Genomic DNA, 22,765 nt, shown 5'->3' with positions numbered 1-22,765 from the left:
GTGCTACATGTGTGATAGTGTAGGCTCTTGTTGCTACATGTGTGATGGCGTAGAGGCGCTTGGTGCCCCATGTGTGATGGCGTAAAGGCGCTTGTTGCTACATGTGTGATGGTGTAGAGGCACTTGGTGCTACATGTGTGATGGTGTAGAGGCGCTTGTTGCTACATGTGTGATGGTGTAGAGGCGCTTGGTGCTACATGTGTGATGGTGTAGAGGTGCTTGGTGCTACATGTGTGATGGCATAGAGGTGCTTGGTGCTACATGTGTGATGGCATAGAGGTGCTTGGTGCTACATGTGGATGGCGTAGAGGTATTTGGTGCTACATGTGTGATGGCATAGAGATGCATGGTGCCACATGTGTGGTGGTGTAGAGGTACTTGGTGCTACATGTTTGGTGGTGTAGAGGTGCATAGTGCTACATGTGTGGTGGCGTAGAGGTACTTGGTGCTACATGTGTGGTGGCGTAGAGGTACTTGGTGCTACATGTGTGGTGGTGTAGAGGTACTTGGTGCTACATGTGTGGTGGCGTAGAGGTGCATGGTGCTAGATGTGTGGTGGCGTAGAGGTACTTGGTGCTACATGTGTGGTGGCGTAGAGGTTTATGGTGCTACATGTGTGGTGGCGTAGGGGTACTTGGTGCTACTTGTGTGGTGGCGTAGGGGTACTTGGTGCTACTTGTGTGGTGGCGTAGGGGTAGTTGATGCTACATGTGTGGTGGCGTAGAGGTGCATGATGCTACATGTGTGGTGGCATAGAGGTACTTGGTGCTACATGTGTGATGGCTCTTTGTCATAAAGGACACTGGCTACAGAACTTGCAGGCCTGGGATGCATGGATGGTGGCTACAGAACTTACAGGCCTGTGAAGCATGGATGGGTGAGAGGCACCACCAGCTTCGAGTGTGAGGGTGCTCTGCCATAAAGGGGCAATTGCAAAATATACACCACTGTGTTCAGGATCATGGTCATTTGGGACTTGGGTTACACATGTGTGACAGCGTTCTGTTTTAGAGCACGGATTAGAAAATATACACCATTGTGTTCAGGAGCAGGGACAGGAAACACCTGGGTTACATGTGTGTCAGAGCTCTGTTTCAAGAGCACGTATTACGAAATATACACCACTGTGTTCAGGAGCATGGCCCGGTGGGACTTGGATTGGACATGTGTCAGCGCTTGGTTTGTTTTAAGGGCACAGATTGCAAAATATACACCAGAGATACCGGGGGTAAATGTGCGACAGCACTCAGTCTGTCTTAAGAGCACAATTTGCTAAATATACACCACTGTGTTCATGGACAAGGCCAGGAGGCACCTGGGGTGCATGTGTGACAGCACGCTGTGCTAAGGGGCGCCATTTACAAAATATACATCACTATGGTTCATGAGCACGGCCAGGGCGCACCTGAGGTGCATGTGTGACAGCACGCTGTGCTAAGGGGCGCCATTTACAAAATAAACACCACTGTGTTCATGGACATGGCCAGGAGGCACCTGGGGTGCATGTGTGACAGCACGCTGTGCTAAGGGGCGCCATTTACAAAATATACACCAGTGTGTTCATGGACATGGCCAGGAGGCACCTGGGGTGCATGTGTGACAGCACGCTGTGCTAAGGAGCGCCATTTACAAAATATACACCACTGTGTTCATGGACATGGCCAGGAGGCACCTGGGGTGCATGTGTGACAGCACGCTGTGCTAAGGGGCGCCATTTACAAAATATACACCACTGTGGTCATGGACATGGCCAGGAGGCACCTGGGGTGCATGTGAAATGAAATGAAATGAAAGGGGGTTTTATTAAGCGCGACTGCTGCCCTGAGGCGTCCAGGCGCTGATAGAGAGGATAGTGCTTTGAGGAGAAACACATGGGGCTAGCAGTTATTAAAAAGGAACGTTTTAAGCTCCCTACGGAAGGATGACAAGTTGGGGTTTGACCTAAGGTGTGGAGGGAGGGAATTCCACATCTTAGCAGCATTGAATGTGAAGGATCTTCCTCCTGCTCTTGACCTCTTGATCCGGGGTATTACTGCCAGAAATGCATGAGTAGATCGGAGATGTCTACTGGGGGAGTAGGGGGAGAGCAGGGAGTGATTGATTTTTGGCCCGGTTCTCCAGTAGGATTGGTGGGAGATACACATGGCTTTAAATTTGACTCTCTCCCTAACAGGGAGCCAGTGTAAGGTCCTCAAACCGGGCGCTGTTGATGTTCTACGTGGAATCTGTAGCAACGTGCGTGCAGCGCAGTTCTGGGTGCGCTGGAGTTTTTGCAGCACGTATTCCGGAGCCCCTAAATAGAGGGCGTTGTTAAAGTCCAGCCTGGATTGAATGAGGCCTTGAATAACTATTTGTTTGGCTTCGAACGGCAGACATGGCAAGATTTTTCTCAGCATCCTGATAATCCCGAAGCAGGTAGCAGAAATTTTTGTGGCTTGGATATTAAGGGTTAGGGACTTGTCAAGCCACACCCCCAGGCTCTTGATGTTATCTTTCGGACTGGGGGGTGGGCCTAAGGTAGTGGGCCATAGGTGATCAATAGTAGGCAAGACTGGGGGGCCAAGCACCATAAGCTCGGTCTTGTCGCCGTTAAGTTTGAGAGAGGATGCCATCATCCATCTCCTAACCTCTTCCATACAGGACGTTAGGTTGGCTTGTGCTGACCCTCTGTTTTTCTGTGCAAGAGAGACCACTAGCTGAGTATCGTCCGCATAAGGGACGATCTTAATGCCGAAAGGACGGACGATCTCAGCCAGCGGTCTCATGTATACATTAAACAGCGTAGGGCTTAATGATGAGCCCTGTGGTACCCCACAGTCCAAAGGCTTACTTGCGGAGATAAAATCTCCGTCAAAAACTTGGAAGGTCCTTTCACTAAGAAAGGATTCTAACCAGGCCAAGGCCTCTCCCGTTATTCCTAGGTCGCACAGTCGGCCCAGCAGGGTTTTGTGACTTACTGTGTCGAACGCGGCGCTCAGATCGAGAAGGATCACTGCCACTGATCCCCCTCGATCCAAGATCTGTCTCGTTTCTTCCACCACAGTTAACAAGGCAGTCTCCGTCCCATGTTTGGGGCGGAATCCTGTCTGTGAGGCGTCAAGTAGGTTGCTAGATTCGAGGAACATTGTGAGATGGAAATTAATGTGTCTCTCAAGAATCTTGCTTACCCAGGGCAGAAGAGAGATGGGTCGGTAGTTATTGTAATTGGTGGGGTCTAGGTTAGGTTTTTTCAGGAGTCCTCGTACCATGGCTTGCTTCCAGGCTGGAGGCACACTACCCTTTATCAGGGAGTTATTAAGCAGCTCCAAGAGAGTAGGAAGAATCACCTCACTGGCGGTAGTCATGATGTGGGGTGGAGCTGGGTCATTTGGGGACCCTGACTTTACAAGAAGTGTAGTATATTCTAGGGATTCCAGGTCCAATAGGGGGAAATGATCCAGCATAATTTGTTGCTGACTTTCCGCCTTAGCGGGGCACTGATGTTCAGCCCTGGGAGATTCAAGGGATGAAGCTGTAAATGTTCCGTAAATGTTGTTTATTTTCTGGTAGAAAAACTCCGCAAATTCATTACAGCGCAAGATGGGGTCATCATTTGGGACTGCAGGGAGGGGGAGCTTAGTAAGGCTCTTGACTATTTGAAAGATCTCTCTCGGTTTGGACCTGGCTTTCATAATTTTGACACAAAAATAGGAGGACTGTGCCGTTTTTATTTCAGTTTGATAGGCTTTAATGACTTCCCTGTACTTGACTTTATCTAAGGTATCAAACCCCAGACGCCACTTTCGTTTTTTACTTCTAAGTTCGTCTGTGTACCAAGGGGCTGTTTCCCGAGGTCTCTTTAAGGTGACTTTGCGAATAGGGAGTATGTAGTCGATGGATTTCCGAATCCAGTTATCGAATTCCTTGTTATCTTTCGAGGGATTCTGAGAGAAGGAGGGTCTTGAGGCTGACAGGGACCTGGCCCACTGTTCTCGTGGAAGCCTGGACCAGTTTCTCATTTTGCGTGGACGAGGGATACAGGGAGTAGATTTCTGTATGGACCAGATGAGAGGGATAAGAAAGTGGTCCGTCCATGGGAGGGGGGTGATTGGACCTACCCTGAGATTGTCACAGTTGCTAAATACCGGGTCCAGCAAATGTCCTTTGTTATGAGTAGGAGTTTGAACTAATTGCTCCAGTTGTACAGCAGCTAGATTTGCAATAAGGTCATTTGTGGTGCTGTCTGCATTGTTATCAAAATGAATATTAAAGTCGCCCAGCAAGGTAAAATTGGAGGGGGACAAAACTGATTCCGCTGCTAAGTAGGGTAGTGTAGTGTGAAATTGTTTCAGAGGACCTGGGGGGCGGTAGATAAGTGTTCCTGTGAAGCTGTTGTTGGGGGAAAATTTAAGAGAAAAAGACATGCTTTCACAGTCTGGGAAGGGGTCCAAAGTGCAGTTAGACTGATAGAGAGATTTATGGATGATTGCAAGTCCTCCACCTTTCGCTTGTAAACGGTCCCTGCGAGAAATTTGATAGCCGGGGGGAAGTGCTTGTATCAGGTCTGGTTCGGAATCAGGAGTAAGCCAGGTTTCAGTTAATAAGACAGCATCTATCATTAGCGAGATTTCCGTTCTATGCTTTATAAGTGATCTGCAGTTTAAAAGAAGCATAGTGTAACTCTGTACCTCATTATTCTGTTGAGGGGTGTTAAACCTGGTCTTACAGTATAAACAACAGTTGGGAAGGTCCAGAGGATGGTGGGATTGACCACAGCTGGGTTTGAGAGGTGGTCGTAGAGAGAGTAAGGTACCTGCGCTCAGGTATTTCCTGCGCATTTGGGAGGGACCGGGGGAGGTGGCCCCTGTCCCCGGTCGTTCGCGGACGGGCGCAGACGGGCTTGCCTTTGGCGCGCCTTTGGCGCGCCCGCTGCGCGGCCGAGGAAACCATCCCATTTGAGGAAGAGGGAGGGGTGTGTGGCCGAGCGTCAGGGGGCGTGGCCAGGCTCGAGGGCTTCTCTGTCAATGGCGGCAATCACCGTGACAGCGCTTCAGTCGGCTGTGCGGTGAAAAAAGTATCCAGGTAGGAGAAGTGACACAATTATCAACAGTAATGTTTAAAGCAATGTTAAAAACGATTTTTAAAAACCAAACTCCCGGCTTCCGCCTCAGGAGCACTAATCCGGCACTAAGACGCGTTAAGGGGTTAGCGCGCTTTATATAGTGTGACGGGGGCGTGGCCGAGCGTCAGGGGGCGTGGCCAGGCTCGAGGGCTTTTCTGTCAATGGCGGCAATCGCCGTGACAGCGCTTCAGTCGGCTGTGCGGTGAAAAAGTATCCAGGTAGGAGAGGTGACACAATTATCAACAGTAATGTTTAAAGCAATGTTAAAAACGATTTTTAAAAACCAAACTCCCGGCTTCCGCCTCAGGAGCACTAATCCGGCACTAAGACGCGTTAAGGGGTTAGCGCGCTTTATATAGTGCGACGGGGGGCGTGGCCGAGCGTCAGGGGGCGTGGCCAGGCTCGAGGGCTTTTCTGTCAATGGCGGCAATCACCGTGACAGCGCTTCAGTCGGCTGTGCGGTGAAAAAGTATCCAGGTAGGAGAGGTGACACAATTATCAACAGTAATGTTTAAAACAATGTTAAAACGATTTTTAAAAAGCAAACTCCCGGCTTCCGCCTCAGTAGCACTAATCCGGCACTAAGACGCGTTAAGGGGTTAGCGCGCTTTATATAGTGCGACGGGGGGCCGTGGCCGAGCGTCAGGGGGCGTGGCCAGGCTCGAGGGCTTCTCTGTCAATGGCGGCAATCACCGTGACAGCGCTTCAGTCGGCTGTGCGGTGAAAAAGTATCCAGGTAGGAGAAGTGACACAATTATCAACAGTAATGTTTAAAGCAATGTTAAAAACGATTTTTAAAAACCAAACTCCCGGCTTCCGCCTCAGGAGCACTAATCCGGCACTAAGACGCGTTAAGGGGTTAGCGCGCTTTATATAGTGTGACGGGGGGCGTGGCCGAGTGTCAGGGGGCGTGGCCAGGCTCGAGGGCTTCTCTGTCAATGGCGGCAATCACCGTGACAGCGCTTCAGTTGGCTGTGCGGTAAAAAAGTATCCAGGTAGGAGAGGTGACACAATTATCAACAGTAATGTTTAAAGCAATGTTAAAACGATTTTTAAAAACCAAACTCCCGGCTTCCGCCTCAGGAGTACTAATCCGGCACTAAGATGCGTTAAGGGGTTAGCGCGCTTTATATAGTGTGACGGGGGGGCGTGGCCGAGCGTCAGGGGGCGTGGCCAGGCTCGAGGGCTTCTCTGTCAATGGTGGCTATCACCGTGACAGCGCTTCAGTCGGCTGTGCGGTGAAAAAGAATCCAGGTAGGAGAGGTGACACAATTATCAACAGTAATGTTTAAAGCAATGTTAAAACAATTTTTAAAAACCAAACTCCCGGCTTCCGCCTCAGGAGCACTAATCCGGCTGTGCTAAGGGGCACCACTTACAATATATACACCACTGTGTTCATGGACATGGCCAGGAGGCACCTGGGGTGCATGTGTGACAGCACACTGTGCTAAGGGGCGCCATTTACAAAATATACATCACTATGGTTCATGAGCACGGCCAGGGCGCACCTGTTGTGCATGTGTGAGAAAGCACCCTGTCATAAAGGATGCTGATTTCAAATCATACAACTGTGAGCTGCAGGGCTAGGAGGTACACGAGGCAACATATCTGATAGTGAATGGTCATAATGGTAAATTATTACAACACAAATAATATTGTAGTGCATAAGGAGCGCCATTTCGCACCCGGGGTATATGTATAGGGAGCACTGTCATAGAGGTCTTTTATTTAACTTTTTATTTTTTTATTTGCATAATTATATAGCACAAACTCAACCCAAAGGTATTGGAGCGCTTTACCTGAGCACCGTATTTACATTGCACATTCAGGCACGGGGAGATGAAGTGATTTTCCCAGAATCACAGGATGTGGACGCGACCCCGAGGCTCGAACCCTGGTTTCCAGCACCAAAGTCGGCAGTCTAGCCGACGGACCACATCCTCTCCCCAACTATATAGTCATGAATGAGCCAGGAGATACCTACAGCTTCAGATGGGATGGTGCTCTCCCATAATGGACTCCGATAAAACACTATACACCCTTTTGGGGCATGCAGGGGGCCAGGGGGTGCCTACAGCTTCAGATGTGATGGTGCTCGCTCATAATGGACACTGATAAAACACTATACACCCTTTTGATGCATGCAGGGGCCGAGAGGTACTTACAGCTTCAGGTGTGCTAGCGCTACGCCATCATGGACACTGATTAAACAACATACACCCTTTAGGTGCACTTTTGGGGCCAGAAGGTGCTTACAGCTTCAGATGTGATAGCGCCACGCGTGCCATTACCATGCATGTCTTTACCACACATCCATTACCATGCATATGCTTTAACAACATATGCCTTTAGGACGCAAGTCATAAAAATATCCTTGCCACCCAAATACCCTTACCCACCCTAAAATACCCTTGCCACCCAAATACCCTTACACACTCTCAACCCTAAAAATACCCTTGCCACCCCAATACCCTTACACACACTCAACCCTAAAAATACCCTTGCCACCCAAATACCCTCACACACTCTCAACCCTAAAAATACCCTTGCCACCCAAATACCCTCACACACTCTCAACCCTAAAAATGCCCTTGCCACCCAAATACCCTTACCAAGCTTAAACCCTAAAAGTACCCTTGCGAACCTAATACCCTTACCCACCTTAAACCCTAACACCCTTGCCACCCAAAAACGCTTGCCACCCAAATTCCCTCACCCACCCTAAACCCTAAAAATACCCATGTCATCCAAATACTCTTATCCACCCTAAACCCTAAAGATACCCGTGCCACCCAAATACCCTTATCCACCCTAAACCTTGCATGCACCTAAAGGGTGTAGATTGTTTAATCAGTGTCCATTATGACACAGCGTTATCACACATATAGCTGTAGGTACATCCTGGCCCCGTGCATGCGCCTGAAGGGTCTATATTTTTTAGTCAGTTCCCATTATCACACAGCCTTATCACACATGTAGCTGTAGGTACCTTCCGGCTCGTGCGTGCACCTAAAGGTCGTATATGGTTTAATAAGTGTCCATTATGACAGCGTTATTGCACCTGTAGCTGTAGGTACCTCCCGGCCCGTGCAGGCAACAAAACTGTATATATTGTTTAATCAGTGTCCATTATGACACAGCGTTATCACACATTTAGCTCTAGGTAGCTCCCAGCCCCTTGCATGTACAGTACATAAAGACTGTATATTGTTTAATCGGGTCTTTTATGACACAGTGCTATCACACATGAAGCTGTAAGCACCTACTGCCCCGTGCATCTACATAAGGGTTGTATAATGTTTAATAGTGTCCTTAATGACAGAACGCGATCACACATGAAGCTATAGGTACCTTTTGGTCCATCCATGCACCTAAAGGGTGTATATTGTTTTATCAGTGTCCATTATGACACAGCAGTATCACAAGGACCTCCCGGCTCTGTGCATCCATCAAAGGGCGTATATTGTTTAATAGTGTCCTTAATGACAGAACGCGATCACACATGAAGCTATAGGTACCTTTTGGTCCATCCATGCACCTAAAGGGTGTATATTGTTTTATCAGTGTCTGTTATGACACAGCAATATCACTGTTGAAGCTGTAGATAATTCACGGCCCTGTGCTTGCACCTAAAGGAGGTACCTACTGTTTCATGTGCATTACCGTTCTGTCACAGAGATGCTGTTAAACAATATACAGACCTTAATTACTGGGAGGAGCCAACCGCTTCAGGTGTGACAGCGCTCTGTCATAAAGGACGCTGAGTAAACAGAATACAGTCCTTAGAAGTGTGATGAGGCAGGGGGTACCTACAGCTTTATGTGCATTAGCGCTCTGTCATAAAGATGCTGTTAAACAATATACTGTCCTTCCGTGCATGGACGGGGCCAAAAGGAGCCACAGCATCGTGTGTGACAGCGCTCAGTCATAAAGGACGCAGTTAAAAAAAGATACTGTCCTCCGGTGCATGGACGGGCCAGGAGGTGCCTACAGAGTCATGTCGGACAGTGCTCTGTCACAAATTATGCTGGTTAGACAATATACCACCCTTAGGTGCATGGATGGGGCCAGGGGGTGCTTACAGCTTCATGTGTGGTGGCTCTCTTTCACAAAGGATGCGGATTACAGAGTATAGCGCCCTGAGAGCCATGAGCCAGCCAAGAGCCGCACGGACTTCATGTATGATACTGTAGTGTCACAAGGAGGTACAACTCTACTGTGCGTGAGTGGGACAGAAGACCTCTGCATGAACACAAACAAGACGCAGATGACGCTCACCGGCACCCTGTGGTTCCGCGGCTCCCGGGCGTAAGACAGCTCGTAGATTTCATCCTCGGTGTAGTACAGGTCGAGAGAGAGCTGGAAAAGACAACAGGAGGAGTCAGGGTTCTGGGTGCCAGTCAGTGACACTCTCAAATATTCTTTCATCTTGTTGATTAAATTCATTTGTAAATATTCTGGAAAATCAATATTAACGTCCTTCAAATCTGTGCAGAATTTTCAGACCTAAAAGTGAACCTCAACCTCTTGTTCTGTCGCCAAGCACACTTTAAACTTGAATGATATCGTCTGCATGCATGGATTTCTTGTACAGCACCCTAATTACCATAAAAAAATGTACAGAAGCAGAGGAATGAAGACTAGCTGAGACACATCCCCAAAAACCTGTTATCTGGCTCTTTGCTGCACAATTTACAGGAAATATTTCTGAAAACCCATAAAAACTTTAACCTGTAACCTAAAGTGATTGTTCACTATTAAAAGAAAAATTGCAAAACAACTCCCTTTTGGAAACAATGTCCGGATCATGTTAGTTTTTTTTCCTCTCTCTCTCCCTCCCTCCCCTCTCCCCCCTCCCATTGGTAACAACCTGTTCGTGAGTCACAGAGCGATGATCAGCGGTTTTCACAGGTACAGGTGTCAATACTGCCTGCAGAGAACCCACAGGATGCTCGCAATTCACCTGCAGTCACAGGTGACACATATAGGTGGTGGGGAGATGGGTTCCAAAAGGGGGGCCTTGCAAACACGGCATGGACACCACAAGAAAGTAACACATTTTGATTTACAGATGCAGGTTTTGAACTTTTTCAGATGCTGGAACCCAAAGGCGACAGCTGAAAACCAGCCAGGGCTGTGGATTTTCCACGTTGGAACTGTGGGGTTAGTGGTGAGCACCTTGGGGGGAGGGGCAGAGGGCTGCCACCGAGGACACCACAAAGTCAAGCTTCGTAGGCATTCACATATATTAACACACAGTGGTGTAACATAAGACCCCAGCCCCTGGTGTGGCGGGCGCGAGCTCCTTGGGGCCCCTCAGCAAAAGTGGAAGGTGGTGGGCTGGGGAGGAGGCTCCCCCTCCGTGTACTTTGCAGGGGGGGGGGGGGGGGCTCAAGTTTTGTTACACCACTCTTAACAGTCATGATGAAAAGATCACAGCATGACTATGGGTATGGAGTCCCACCATCCGGTGAGCTCTCTGCAGAAGTCCAAGCAGCAGTTAACACAAACCCAGAACTAGTCCAGCTCTCAGCAGTCTGTGGCGAGCCTGGCAGGAGACAGCATTAACAAGGGCACGAATCACCATGGTAATGCATGCCCGCCACCTGTTTCTGATGGCAGCCTCCAGACAGAAGACACGCGCTGCTGAAAACTAGACCAGCAGGTAGCCTGTCTGGGTCTTAAATTACGTCTGGGGACATAGATCACAAGAGAGAATTTTCAGTCCATGATTATAGAAGATTTTTTACATTTTGAATGCAATTCTCTTGGCTACAGGGAGTTGTCGCACCTATTAATGATAGGTAGAGACGTGTTCCTGTTTGTTTAATCTGAGCATGATCCTGCCGGCTATGCTGTGGTATCATATGAAGCCATCGAATAAATCTGATAGGGAGACCAAGACAGAGTGCAGAAATGAACGGCGGACCCAACAAATGTAATATTAGAGGAAAGGACCGGAAGGGGCAGCTGCCTGCCACCACCCCATGTTGGAAGTCTGTAAAACTCCAAAACATTGATGCATATTATATCAAAAAGATTTAGAAGGGACTCCCTAAATATACACCCCTTCTAAATAATGTTACTTATGGGTTTCTCAACCCGGTCTGTGATTTGTTAACCTGTTATCGAATCGCAACATGGGTTTAATACATTGCAAAAAGCATTGGACTTTACCCATGCAGCAGCTGGGCCAGAGAGAGCACACAGATAGTGAGGAAGCATTTAGCTGGTCTACTTCCCAGCAGTCAGCAGTCAGCGAGAAGCCGTGCAGAGGGACTGCATTAACAAGAGCAGTGTCACCACTGTAATGCTGTCTATCCCACACTGGACCGCGCCACACATTTCTAGGCAGTGTGGAATCTCGCTTGGACAGCATTGGCACGGGTGCAGACATAATGCCAATGCTTTCCTGCTGCCCGCTTCTGCAGATACACAATCCTTCTTAATGCAGACACAATGCAGGCCTCCTAAGTATTTTATTTGTCTCTTTCGCAGTAGTGTGTCCATTTCACCTTCAACACACCACCACACCCAAGGCCGCCCCGCGACCGCCTCAAAGAAACTGGAGCAAGGTCACAGAGGAACTCCTCATCACCACCCTCCTCCAAGAGCCCCCCAGCGCCACGACAGACACCAACTCCGCAGCCACAGAACTTCACCGCTGGATCTCCCGCTGCGCCGACAAACTCACACCCCTCTGACACTCCGCCAGACAACGCCCACTGAGGCCCGCCTGGTTCACCACTGAACTACAGGAAGCCAGACCCTCTTGTTGACGACAAGAGAAAACCTGGCGAAACCAGAAAACCATGGAAGCACGGAACAACCACAGGAGCGCCCTGAAGGAATACCACCAGCGCATAAGGGACACCAAACGGACCTTCATTAGAGACAAAGTCCAGACCAATGCGACCAACTTCAAGGAACTATTCAACGTCATACAGCAGTTCACAAACCCCCCAGCAAAGCCAAGGACGTCACTCCTTCCTAGCAACTCTGCGACAAGCTCAGCTCATACTTCCACCTAAAGAGCAAGGCCCTTTACGACAATTTCAACGAACCGACGCCGGACATCACCCCCCTAACGCTGCAGACAAACCAACCATCATGACCTGGAACCCCGCTGCCGTCGAACACATCACCACCACCATGCAGAAAACCCACTCAGGAGCCCCTACCCACCGCACATATTCCACAGGGCCGCCGCCATCGCACCCGAACTTGGACGAACCGTCAACGCCTCCTTCATGTCCGGCATCTTCCCAGATGACTGGAAGAGGGTGGAGGTAAAACCCCTTCTCAAGAAACCCACGGCCGACTCAACGGACCTGAAAAACTACCGGACCATCTCTCTCCTCCCTTTCACGGCCAAAGTCACCAAGAGACTCGTGAACGTCCAGCTGACGACCTTCATCAAAGAGAACTCCATCCTAGAGGCCTCCCAACCACAGCACCGAGACTGCTCTCCTCGCCACCACTGATGACATCCGCTTGCTACTCTACCAGGGCCACACCACGGCCCTCATCCTTCTAGACCTCTCCGCAGCCTTCAACACCGTTTCTCATCGCACCCTTGCAGCCAGACTTCACTATGCAGGGATACAAGGAGCCGCCCTCAACTGGATCCGATCCTTTCTCTCCAGCAGAACCCAGAGGATCAGACTCCCTCCCTTCCTCTCCGAACCCACCGATATCAACTGCGGAGTACCCCAAGGCTTATCACTCAGCCCCACGCTTCTCAACATCTACATGGCCTCCCTCGCCGCCATCGTCAGACAGCATGGGCTCAGCATTGTATCCTACGCCGACGACACCCAGCTCATCCTCTCACTCACAAAGAACCCCGAAGACACCAGACTCTGCTTCCAGGAAGGAATGAAGAACGTGGCAGCCTGGATGAAAGACAGCTGCCTGAAGCTCAACTCAGAGAAGACCAAGATTCTCATCCTCAGATCCTGCAACTCGGCTTGGGACAACACCTGGTGGCCCTCCGCCCTCGGGAATCCACCGACTCCTACTGACCACAGAATCATCCTCGACTCTTCCCTCTCCATGAACCGCCTGATCAACGCCGTCGCCTCCACTAGCTTTAACTGCCTGCGCATCCTCCGCAAGACCTTCAAATGGATCCCCCCCGACTGCAGAAAGACCGTCACCCACGCACTCATAACCAGCAGACCGGACTACGGCAACGCCCTATACGCCAGAATCAACAGAACTCTACTACACAGACTCCAGACCATTCAGAATGCCGTTGCCAGACTCGTCCTCAGAACACCGCACCACAAACACATGTCCCAGCACCTGCGAGACCTCCACTGGCTCCCCGTTGAGAAAATGGTCACTTTCAAACTCCTCACCCACGCCTACAAATCCCTCAACGAGAGAGTAGCCTTCCACGTACCCAAGAGGAACCTCCGCTCCGCCGACCTCGCCCTGGCAGAGGTCCCCCCATCCGCAGAAACAGAACAGGCGGGGAGAGCATTCTCCTACATTGCAGCCAAGACCTGGAACGCGCTCCCCGTGAACATCAGACGCTCCCCAACCCTGCACACCTTCAGGAAGGACCTCAAGACCTGGCTCTTCGACTGATCCGTAGCTCCCCCCCCCTAGCGCCTGGAGACCCTCACGGGTGAGTAGTGCGCTATATAAACCCCCTGATTGATTGATTGAAGGGGCACATGGGAGTTTGTGTAATCCTTCTCGGCCAGGCTTCCACCGCAGAGGAATTTAAACCTTCCATAATGATGCTCACTGCAATCGGTAATAAAATCTTACATGACGTAGGACGGACGCCCCTCTGCATGGTACATGCAGGTGAGTCTTACTCACGGCACACAGTTTTCCTGCATGGATTATATTTAAGGCTTCCGGTTGTCCATTTTTACTGATTTTTACAAATAAATACAGACAGAAAACAATGTGTTTCCGGTCTGTATTTATTTTAAAAGTGGAAAAAATACTGAAAATGATGCTTCTTGCGAGAGACTCTCCATGCTGTCAGATAGACAGCACGGAGACTTAAAAAAACAGGATGAGGTTTCCTTAAATACAGGCGTATGCGAACATATATTTGTATATAACGCTAATATTACCTGTGAGCGTAGTCTTTTGTTATACATGGCTGCTTAAGTTGCTAAAACGTGACAGGCATCCATGTGTGAGTGCACGTCCAAGAGTTACATAAACGTGGAAATATACCATTGATGGCTCCATTTCCTCTCAAAACACAAAATAAATATGGATCAATACCAATAAGATGGGCAAAAAATAAATATGGATCAATACATACGAAATGTTTATAAAATAAATACCATAAACAGGGAGACTTATTGATCTTGCATGATGCATGCACAAATATCTGTAGAGTGGTCAAGTGAGGTTTCAACAAACCTCATCTGATCCCCGTCTGGGTCTGATAACACATTGGCACGCACGCCCTGCTCAAATGATGGCACTTTTAAATCAGTGATGAAAACAGGGCATTTATGAGCGATCCATGTTGTGATATAAGATGAAAACATAATGCTGGAGCATCTGTATCCAAGGGACTGGATGAGCTGGTATCTGAGCTACTCAGAGTAAATTGATTGGTCAAACTCCACTGGTACCCGGGTCACCTCTCGTGACGTGTATCTGCTTTCTACTGCACAAAGTCTCAATCCTTTTTGACTCACAATTCGCTCAGAGTAACTCTCAGTTTTAAGAGAATGTGTTTTGAAGCTAAAGTGCAGGATTAATAACCACTTTCTAAAGAAGAACAACAGTCTGAAATGCATGAGGGATAAAAGGACAAATGAGTTTATGAGTGGACGCATTGAAAACTGAGTTCACAATGACATTAAATTTGCATGAAAGTTGCGACAAGCACATGGACTTTGTAGCATGTTGTGACTGAATCGGTGAAGCAATAATAAATGGAGTTGCTTAATGAAACCATGGCGAACACTGAATATTTTGGGGCAGAATTTTGCAGTTCTGGCAGCATGCCGTGAGACTGCTTGTCTTATGACCGCATGGACATCTACTAGTATGTAGACACACCGTGAAAGGACAAGGAGGTCGTAAAGAGTCGGTGTACAAATTACCCCAACTATATGCACCCTCTCTGTTAGTACTTCAGTCCTTTGCTTGGTAGATTTTGCATTCTTGAAAGTCTGCCTTTCTTTCTGATTTACAGGGATTTACAGGGATGTAGGCAGCACCCACCTTTACACTAAACAACAAAGAAAATTAGTGACAACCACAATGATCACGACATTAAGACTAGAATACAAACACCGAAACCTACCTCGACGATTGTTACCGAACATGTTGGCAGGTAATGGGCAGGTAAAAGTTCTTTCTAAAGACCGAGGGACAGATTTACAACCCCTTGCGCCAATTTTGCGTCACATTTAACATGGGAAAAGTGACGCAAAAGTGGTGCAAGGGGCTTGTAAACAAGTCCCAGAGTTTCTTTAATTCACTTCCTTCTTATCCATTTTCCTCGTGATACCTTTCCGGTCCTGACTCTCCCCGCCTCCGAAACCCTTACTCTTGTCATCATGGGGGTTTACTCGTTGAGGGATAGTTACATAAGCTCTTTTCTACTCTTCCTATGATATGTCAAGGCGTGATTCACTCTACTGGTCTTGGATGTGTAAGAAAAGCTTTCAATAAAATATTTTAGTCCTAACAAACATGAAATTGGTGCAGCCTTGGGGTGCAGAGCTCATTTGCTGAGAGGACCTGAAGGCCACAGATGCTGGTTCCTGGTGGCTCCCGCTCCACTGACTCACCGTGAGAAGGTGCACCAGGTCCTTGTTGGCCTCCAGCGGCGGCGCCACCTGTTGCAGCTGCACCAGCTCGTTGATATGGTTGTAGAGCGAGTGCAGCTTGGGGACGTTGATCTTCTCGTCCTCCAGGTAGTCCGGCATGCCCTCGTGCAGTGAGATCAGGTCTTTCAGGTGCACGCCCAGGATGGGGATTTTGAACCCCGTGCACTCGCTGTACGCCCGCCGGTAGTTGTCGTAGTTCCGGCAGGAGGACAGGAGTTCCGTCATCTCATTCAACACCTAGGAGTCGAATGTTACAGGGAAGACAACAAGTGAGAAAAAGGCCACTGTTGAATACCAGAAAAACAAGTTGGATGGTCCCACAGTCCTCTTACCAGGGGCCACATTATGGCTGCCCACGAATTCCCCCTGGTGCTGGGGACAGAGTTAGCTGCCCTCCCAGGAGTTGCAAGGTCTGATGAAATAACACAGACCTGTTGTTTCCCCCCCAGTGATTTTCACTGGCGAGGCAGCCAAAATGTCCTGAGGAAACTCCAGGGGAGAATAAGGGATTATTGTGGAAACTGGACCTGGAATTACTACTTTCCCCGGTAACTCTTCAATTCTTGGGGAATTCTCAGGGCTTAAGCTCTAATCCCCAATATTTGCAAACTCTTTTGGATAACAGGAGCCCCCGCTATTGGTAACTATGGGAACCAACATCAACAGTAACAGAGGGGCACATGCAAGGAAACGCATGGCTTTTAAGCTCCAGAAGAAAGTATACACAGAAGTTGCGAGCATGCAGATTTACACCAAGAAACTGCCTCTTTTTGCTTAAATTTATTTAAAATTAGAAGTATGGAAGCAATAATGCGTATAACCGTCATCTTTCTGGTGTACGTTGATTCTGGAGCGAAAACTTCAGGCGTTATTGGGCGAGTAATAGATGAATAAACAAATGATAACTCTATACATAAAAGCATTCAAGTAAATACAGAGGAGTTAAAGTACTTACCAACCCCTCAATTACTCAACAATCCTGTTAGTTATGTTACCAAGACATATTATTCAGCAGACAGTCTTTGACTCCTCTGCCTTTGTCTGGATACAAAATAGTACATACATACATACGTGTTCTGAGTGTGTGCTTTCTCCCTAGGAGGACTTTCGCATGTTACTTAATGAGACCCCCCACCCATGTTACATATCTAGATAACATGTGGTGTTGCTGCTGTGGTTATAATGTTGGTAGGACAACTTGGAGCCCCCGGAGGTTGTGGCGACTCAATAAAAGGGGCTCTCCTTTTATTCACAGTGCATGCTTGCAGGGGGAGATTAGAATCAGGCTTGATACACGGAAAGGGAAGACAGACTTCAAATGAGGAACGCAGAGGGCTCTGCAGGTGAATGCGAGGCACCAGCTCAAGAACAGAGGCCTCAGGGCAGAAGTGATCCCTTCAGAAAACAAGATTGTTTGCACTTTGAGATTTACTCTGGCAATTTCACTAATTATATATTCATTCTTAGGCTCTTTAGGGGCCATTTGTGCAAGAGATAGAAACAGGTACAAAAACAGAGTACAATCAACATTAGTTATGGGTACTAAATGTGCTTTTGCAACGGACTATGACTGCAGGCGTAAATGAAGGGAACTTGGGTGAACAGTTTATACACCAGTTTTACCATTATTTTTACCGCTTGAACACTGTTGTCCACTGACAGTGACCCCAGCTAAGAGGTGATGGCGAGCTGCATGCTGGAAGGAAAATAAAACAGAAGCAACCCCAGTCTTTTCTAAGCTCGTAAATCTGCAGAGGTGCTAAGCTCCCAATGGGCGGAAGTGCTAAGCTCCTAATGGGCAAAAGTGTAAAGTGTTACACTCCCGATGGACGGAGGTGCTAAGCTCCCAATTGGCAGAAGTGCTAAGCTCCCAATGGGCAAAAGTGTAAAGTGTTACACTCCCGATGGACAGAGGTGCTAAGCTCCCAATTGGCAGAAGTGCTAAGCTCCCAATGGGCAGAAGTGCTAAGCTCCCAATGGGCAGAAGTGCTAAGCTCCCAATGGGCAGAAGTGCTAAGCTCCCAATGGGCAGAAGTGCGAAGCTCCCAATGGGCAGAAATGCGAAGTGTTTCGCTCCCAATAGGCGGAAGTGCTACGCTCCGAATGGGCGGACATGCTAAGCTCCCAATGGGCGGAAGTGCTAATCTTCCTTTGAGCAGAAGTGCTAAAATCCCAATGGGCGGAAGTCCTAAGCTCCCGATGGGCGGAAGTGCAAAGTGCCAAGCTCCCAATGGGCAGATGTGCTAATCTCCCAATGGGCGGATGTGATAAGCTCCCAATGAGCAGAAATGTGAAGCTTTTAATGGGCAGAAGTGCAAAGCTCCCAATGGGCAGAAGTGCGAAACTCCCAATGGGCAGAACTGCGAAGTTCCCAATGGGCAGAAGTATGAAGTGTTATGCTCCGAATGGGCGGAAGTGTGAACCTCCCAATGGGCAGAAGTGCTAAGCTCCCAATGGGCAGAAGTGCTAAGCTCCCAATGGGCAGAAGTGCTAAGCTCCCAAAGGGCAGAAGTGCTAAGCTCCCAATGGGCAAAAGTGCAAAGCTCCCAATGGGCAGAAGTACGAAGTGTTATGCTGCGAATGGGCGAAGTGCTAACCTCCAAATAGGCAGAAGTGCTACGCTCCGAATGGGCGGAAGTGCTAAGCTCCAAATGGGCAGAAGTGCTAAGCTCCCAATGGGCAGAAGTGCTAAGCTCCCAATGGGCAGAAGTGCTAAGCTCCCAATGGGCAGAAGTGCTAAGCTCCCAATGGGCAGAAGTGCTAAGCTCCCAATGGGCAGAAGTGCTAAGCTCCCGATGGGCAGATGTGCTAATCTCCCAATGGGCGGAAATGTGAAGCTTTTAATGGGCAGAAGTGCAAAGCTCCCAATGGGCAGAAGTGCGAAACTCCCAATGGGCAGAACTGCGAAGCTCCCAATGGGCAGAAGAGCTAAGCTCCCAATAGGCAGAAGAGCTAAGCTCCCAATGGGCAGAAGTGCTAAAGTCCCAAATGGAAGAAGTGTTATGCTCCCAATGGGCGGAAGTGCAAAGTTTCCAAGGGGCGGAAGCTCAAAGTTCCCAAGGGGCGGAAGCGCAAAGCTCCCAATGGACGGAGGTGCTAAAACAAGAGCAAAAGCTATAGATTTGCAAGACTTTAAACGAGAGTTCAAGAAGTAGAAGGGACTCCGAGGATTCAGAGCCTTAAGCTCTTCATCAGCCAGCTTAAGAACACTTCTGTGACCCCTCAGCCGGAAGTGGAATTGCAGACACACTTTGGTCTACAGAAGCATTTGAATTTCTGGCTTCTAATTTGAGGTATTTCTGTTTTTTCTAGTCCCTAAAAGCCTAATGGGGTTTCCCGAGGCACTCTCTGTGGGACAAACATTTCCTTTAAGCCCTGAAGGGAAACCCTTCATTCCATTTTCCTGAAGGTTGTCTCAGCAAATGAACCTCAGCAGCTTCCAGGAGTCTTTCTATGATCCAAGCGTATTGCGGGGATCAAAGAATACACTGTTTTTGCAATCAAGGGTTCGGAGTTCATAACCGGCTCCCACGCTGACATGTGTGTGATCTTGAGCACTGAGGTGGCTCACAGACCACGGAGTGTTGTTTTCTGCTCTGAAGCCTGCCACCGTGTACTCTTTTGATTAGTAAGAACCTTCTGCTTCCGTCTTTGACTTCTCACTTTTACCTTCTGATAGCAAACTGAAAATCACAGTTCCCCTTTTTCCACAATGCTAATGTCCTGGTCGTGCTCACACAACTTGGTGGACTTTAGTCGTATCTTTTGCTCTCACTGGTGAGTTCGTTAAAGCCTGGTCACATTTCAAAGCTGATCTGCCCTTTCCCTGATCACTGATTTGGGTGTGCAGCTCCAATAGGGTTAATTAAACTAAAGAAAAACTACAGGCCCCAGAATGCACCGATGTGGTGAGTGAGTGCTGGGTTGGAAAGATGGCTTCCTTGTGACATGGAGTCTTGTGGTAATCCTAACATGCAGGTGCATTTAAATAAGCATGCAACCTGGGAATTATAGGTTTTCTGCTACCACCACCAGTCACCTCACCTCCTTGAGAGGGGGGACACCTGCACACCCTTTGGAGTTGGGGGAACAGGTTTGGTGTACTTTGTTTTCAAAGGAGATGGGCTCAGTTGAAGAATGACAGCGTCCTTCATTGGGATCACAGACTGTCTAGTTGTCTGTGAGAAAACATAGGAAAAGACAGGAAACGTTAACATGGCAGGGAGGGCCCATCTTTCCAAGCCAGGCAGAGTACTTTTGCACCACAAACATGTAGGCAAGCTCCTGTAGAGATGCGTGTACCCTAGCAGTGCCTTCTAGGCCCAAACACACGAGCACACACTAACCATTGCCTTACTGGCTCAGCCTGGGCACAGACACGCTTCTCCTGCGATGCCCATGTGCCTCATGGGCATAGCGATACTGGACCCCAAAGAGTCAGGGGACTCAGGAAAGTGAATAGTTGAGGTTTGATATTAAATGAGAAAACATGGAGGCCACACTTTATGGCCAACTGGGCCAGGAAATGGGGCAAGGCTGGCTTCACAGTGTGCCTCGTGGCACTTTAACTAACATTTGGTGGCATTGCCACCCTGGTGGTATTCATTTTACTCTCTCTGGTGAGATTAAAGATGGAGTCAGCACAGAAGGATTTCCATCTGTCCCCGGCACATTGCACATAACCCCCTTAGTCTATGTATTAACCAACAGGATGTTCTGTGCACCCTCGCATTATTATTGTGAGCTTGTCATGTTGGTGTCTCAAGCATCCGTGGTCTCCCTTTGTCCGTGTACCTTTATTGTTGTGTTTTAATTTACAGGTTCACGCTGGGTGTCAGTGGCGGCCCTAGAGAAGACTGTTAAGGGGCACATATATATATATATATATATACACACATACACAACATATATACACATGTACACACAGACTCACATGCATATGCACACACATACATAAACAAATATACACCCACATATATATGTATGTATCTATCTTTATTCCCCCCCCCCCCCCCCCCCCCCCAGATACGCCAGTGCTAGATTATGCATGCTCACAATGCCCTGAGCTTCAGAAGGCTCAAAGAAAGCATGAGTTAAGACTGGAAAGAGGAAAGCTTGAGGCACTGACCTTGCTGACTTCATGAGGGACGTGGCAGTTGGTCTCCTTGAGCCTGGAGATGGCGCTGTGACAGAGCCCGCCAATCACGGCCATCAGGGTATTGAAGTTCTGCAGCTGGTGGAGCTTCTGCACGAGAGAAGGTTCAAGGATGAGTGTGAGTGATACGTGCCTGGGACGGGATAGAAAGGTGGCCAGTTGGCCAGCTTCGGCCACTAAAGTTCACAAAACTTATCAACAGCAGCATACATGAGGTGGTATTGATATGGCAAGAATCAAGGCAACTTGTCTTCGGACCATAAACAAATTCTGATGTCTGTCAATCCTCCCAACAGAACCATTCCTGAGGTGTCAGTAATGAGACAACAATGTGGGCAACTTTTCAAGAACCTCAACACCAAAGTATTCATTCCAACACGAGAACTAATGGTGCATCATAACTAAACCAGAAGTGTGGCTTATTGGCCTTCTGCTGGCCATAAATGGACACCAACGTTGACCAATCCTACAGACGCAAGACTTAATGACTTGTAATCCATGAGACAGAAATGTGGCCAACTTGTAATCTGAGTACTGAGACTAAAATTTACCAATACTACTAACACAATTGTCATTAACTATATATATTTATTCACTGACTGGTTTATTTATTAGCATTTTTAATATATAGCACAGATGCAACCAAGTGGGTGACTTCACACACAATCAGATTACATGTTACAGGTTACACGCATATGCACAGCATAAGGAATGACACGAGGCAGCCAAGAGGGTGCACACGGTATGCCTGTTCAGTATTAACATTGAGATCACTAACTTGAATAATGCTTTGATTAATAAAGGTACATCACATATAAACACAGGGGTAAAAACACCAATGTTACGCTTAAAAATGTAGGTGAGTAAATGTATCATTAAAGTAAAGTGGATGGAATATAATGGACTAGGTTGCTTGTAATATCTTAAGAAAGGATATCCGGGAATCAACAGAGCTATACATTTACGTGAACTATTTCAAATTAGAAGTGGCAATGGAATAACAGACACTCAAATGTATCAATCTTACCAATGTGAGAAGGAACGGTGTACCATTAAAGGATAAAAATATGACATGTCTTCCTCTGATCAAATATAGACATTGGAATATTATCCAATCTCACCTCCTAAGGGTTCCAGACGCGCCTCAAATGTGACATTAATGTGACCAAGTTAGCCTTCTCTGATCATAAAAATACATTACAACCCCATGAGTCTCTGCGCAATTATCAGGGACATTTTCAAATAATTTTGCTGACTTGATCTGAGCATTAATGGGGGATAATTCACCCCCCTATCTGAGGGTTTCAGCTCTAGCATTATTGTGTTGTCATTCTGGGTTAGGGCCCGATTTAGATCTCGGCGAACGGGCTACTCTTTCACAACTGTGACAGATATCACGTCCGCTGAAATATAATTCCCATAATATCCTATGGGGATATATATTTTGGTGGATTGGATATATCTCACTGTTGTGACGTAGTAACCCACCCGTGAAAACGAAATCAGGCCTTAATATATCTTGCTAGCCACAAAAGCTCAACGATCCAAGCTACACGAAGGATACACGCGGCTCACTCCACCCTACCCATGCAGGTATGTCTAGAGTAATCTTCAGACCCCCCTACAGGTCAGTTCACCTGTAGATGTGAGATGCCTAGGCAGAGAATTTACAATTATGCAGTA

At 48.0% G+C, this 22,765-nt stretch overlaps 1 protein-coding gene across 8 annotated transcripts in view; it reads right to left on the bottom strand.

The window, feature by feature from the left end:
- The window catches only part of RASGRP1 (RAS guanyl releasing protein 1), a 326,343-nt gene that overhangs the window by 31,316 nt on the left and 272,262 nt on the right, over positions 1 to 22,765 (bottom strand). For all 8 annotated transcript variants that reach the window (XR_014968959.1, XR_014968958.1, XR_014968960.1 and 5 more), the window contains 3 exons: positions 21,056 to 21,172; positions 15,889 to 16,164; positions 9,383 to 9,463 (listed from right to left, as the gene is read on the bottom strand). Coding sequence is in view for 4 of the 8 variants with exons in the window: in XM_085627323.1 (XP_085483449.1) it covers positions 9,383 to 9,463; positions 15,889 to 16,164; positions 21,056 to 21,172 (474 nt within the window). In the remaining 4 variants the exon portion in view is untranslated. The remainder of the gene's footprint in view (positions 1 to 9,382; positions 9,464 to 15,888; positions 16,165 to 21,055; positions 21,173 to 22,765) is intronic.

This window comes from Triturus cristatus, chromosome 9 (assembly GCF_964204655.1).
Source record: "Triturus cristatus chromosome 9, aTriCri1.1, whole genome shotgun sequence".
NCBI classification, from domain to species: domain Eukaryota; kingdom Metazoa; phylum Chordata; class Amphibia; order Caudata; family Salamandridae; genus Triturus; species Triturus cristatus.
The sequence above is the reverse complement of the archived record's forward strand: the minus strand, read 5'-3'. Positions and strand labels throughout refer to the sequence as shown.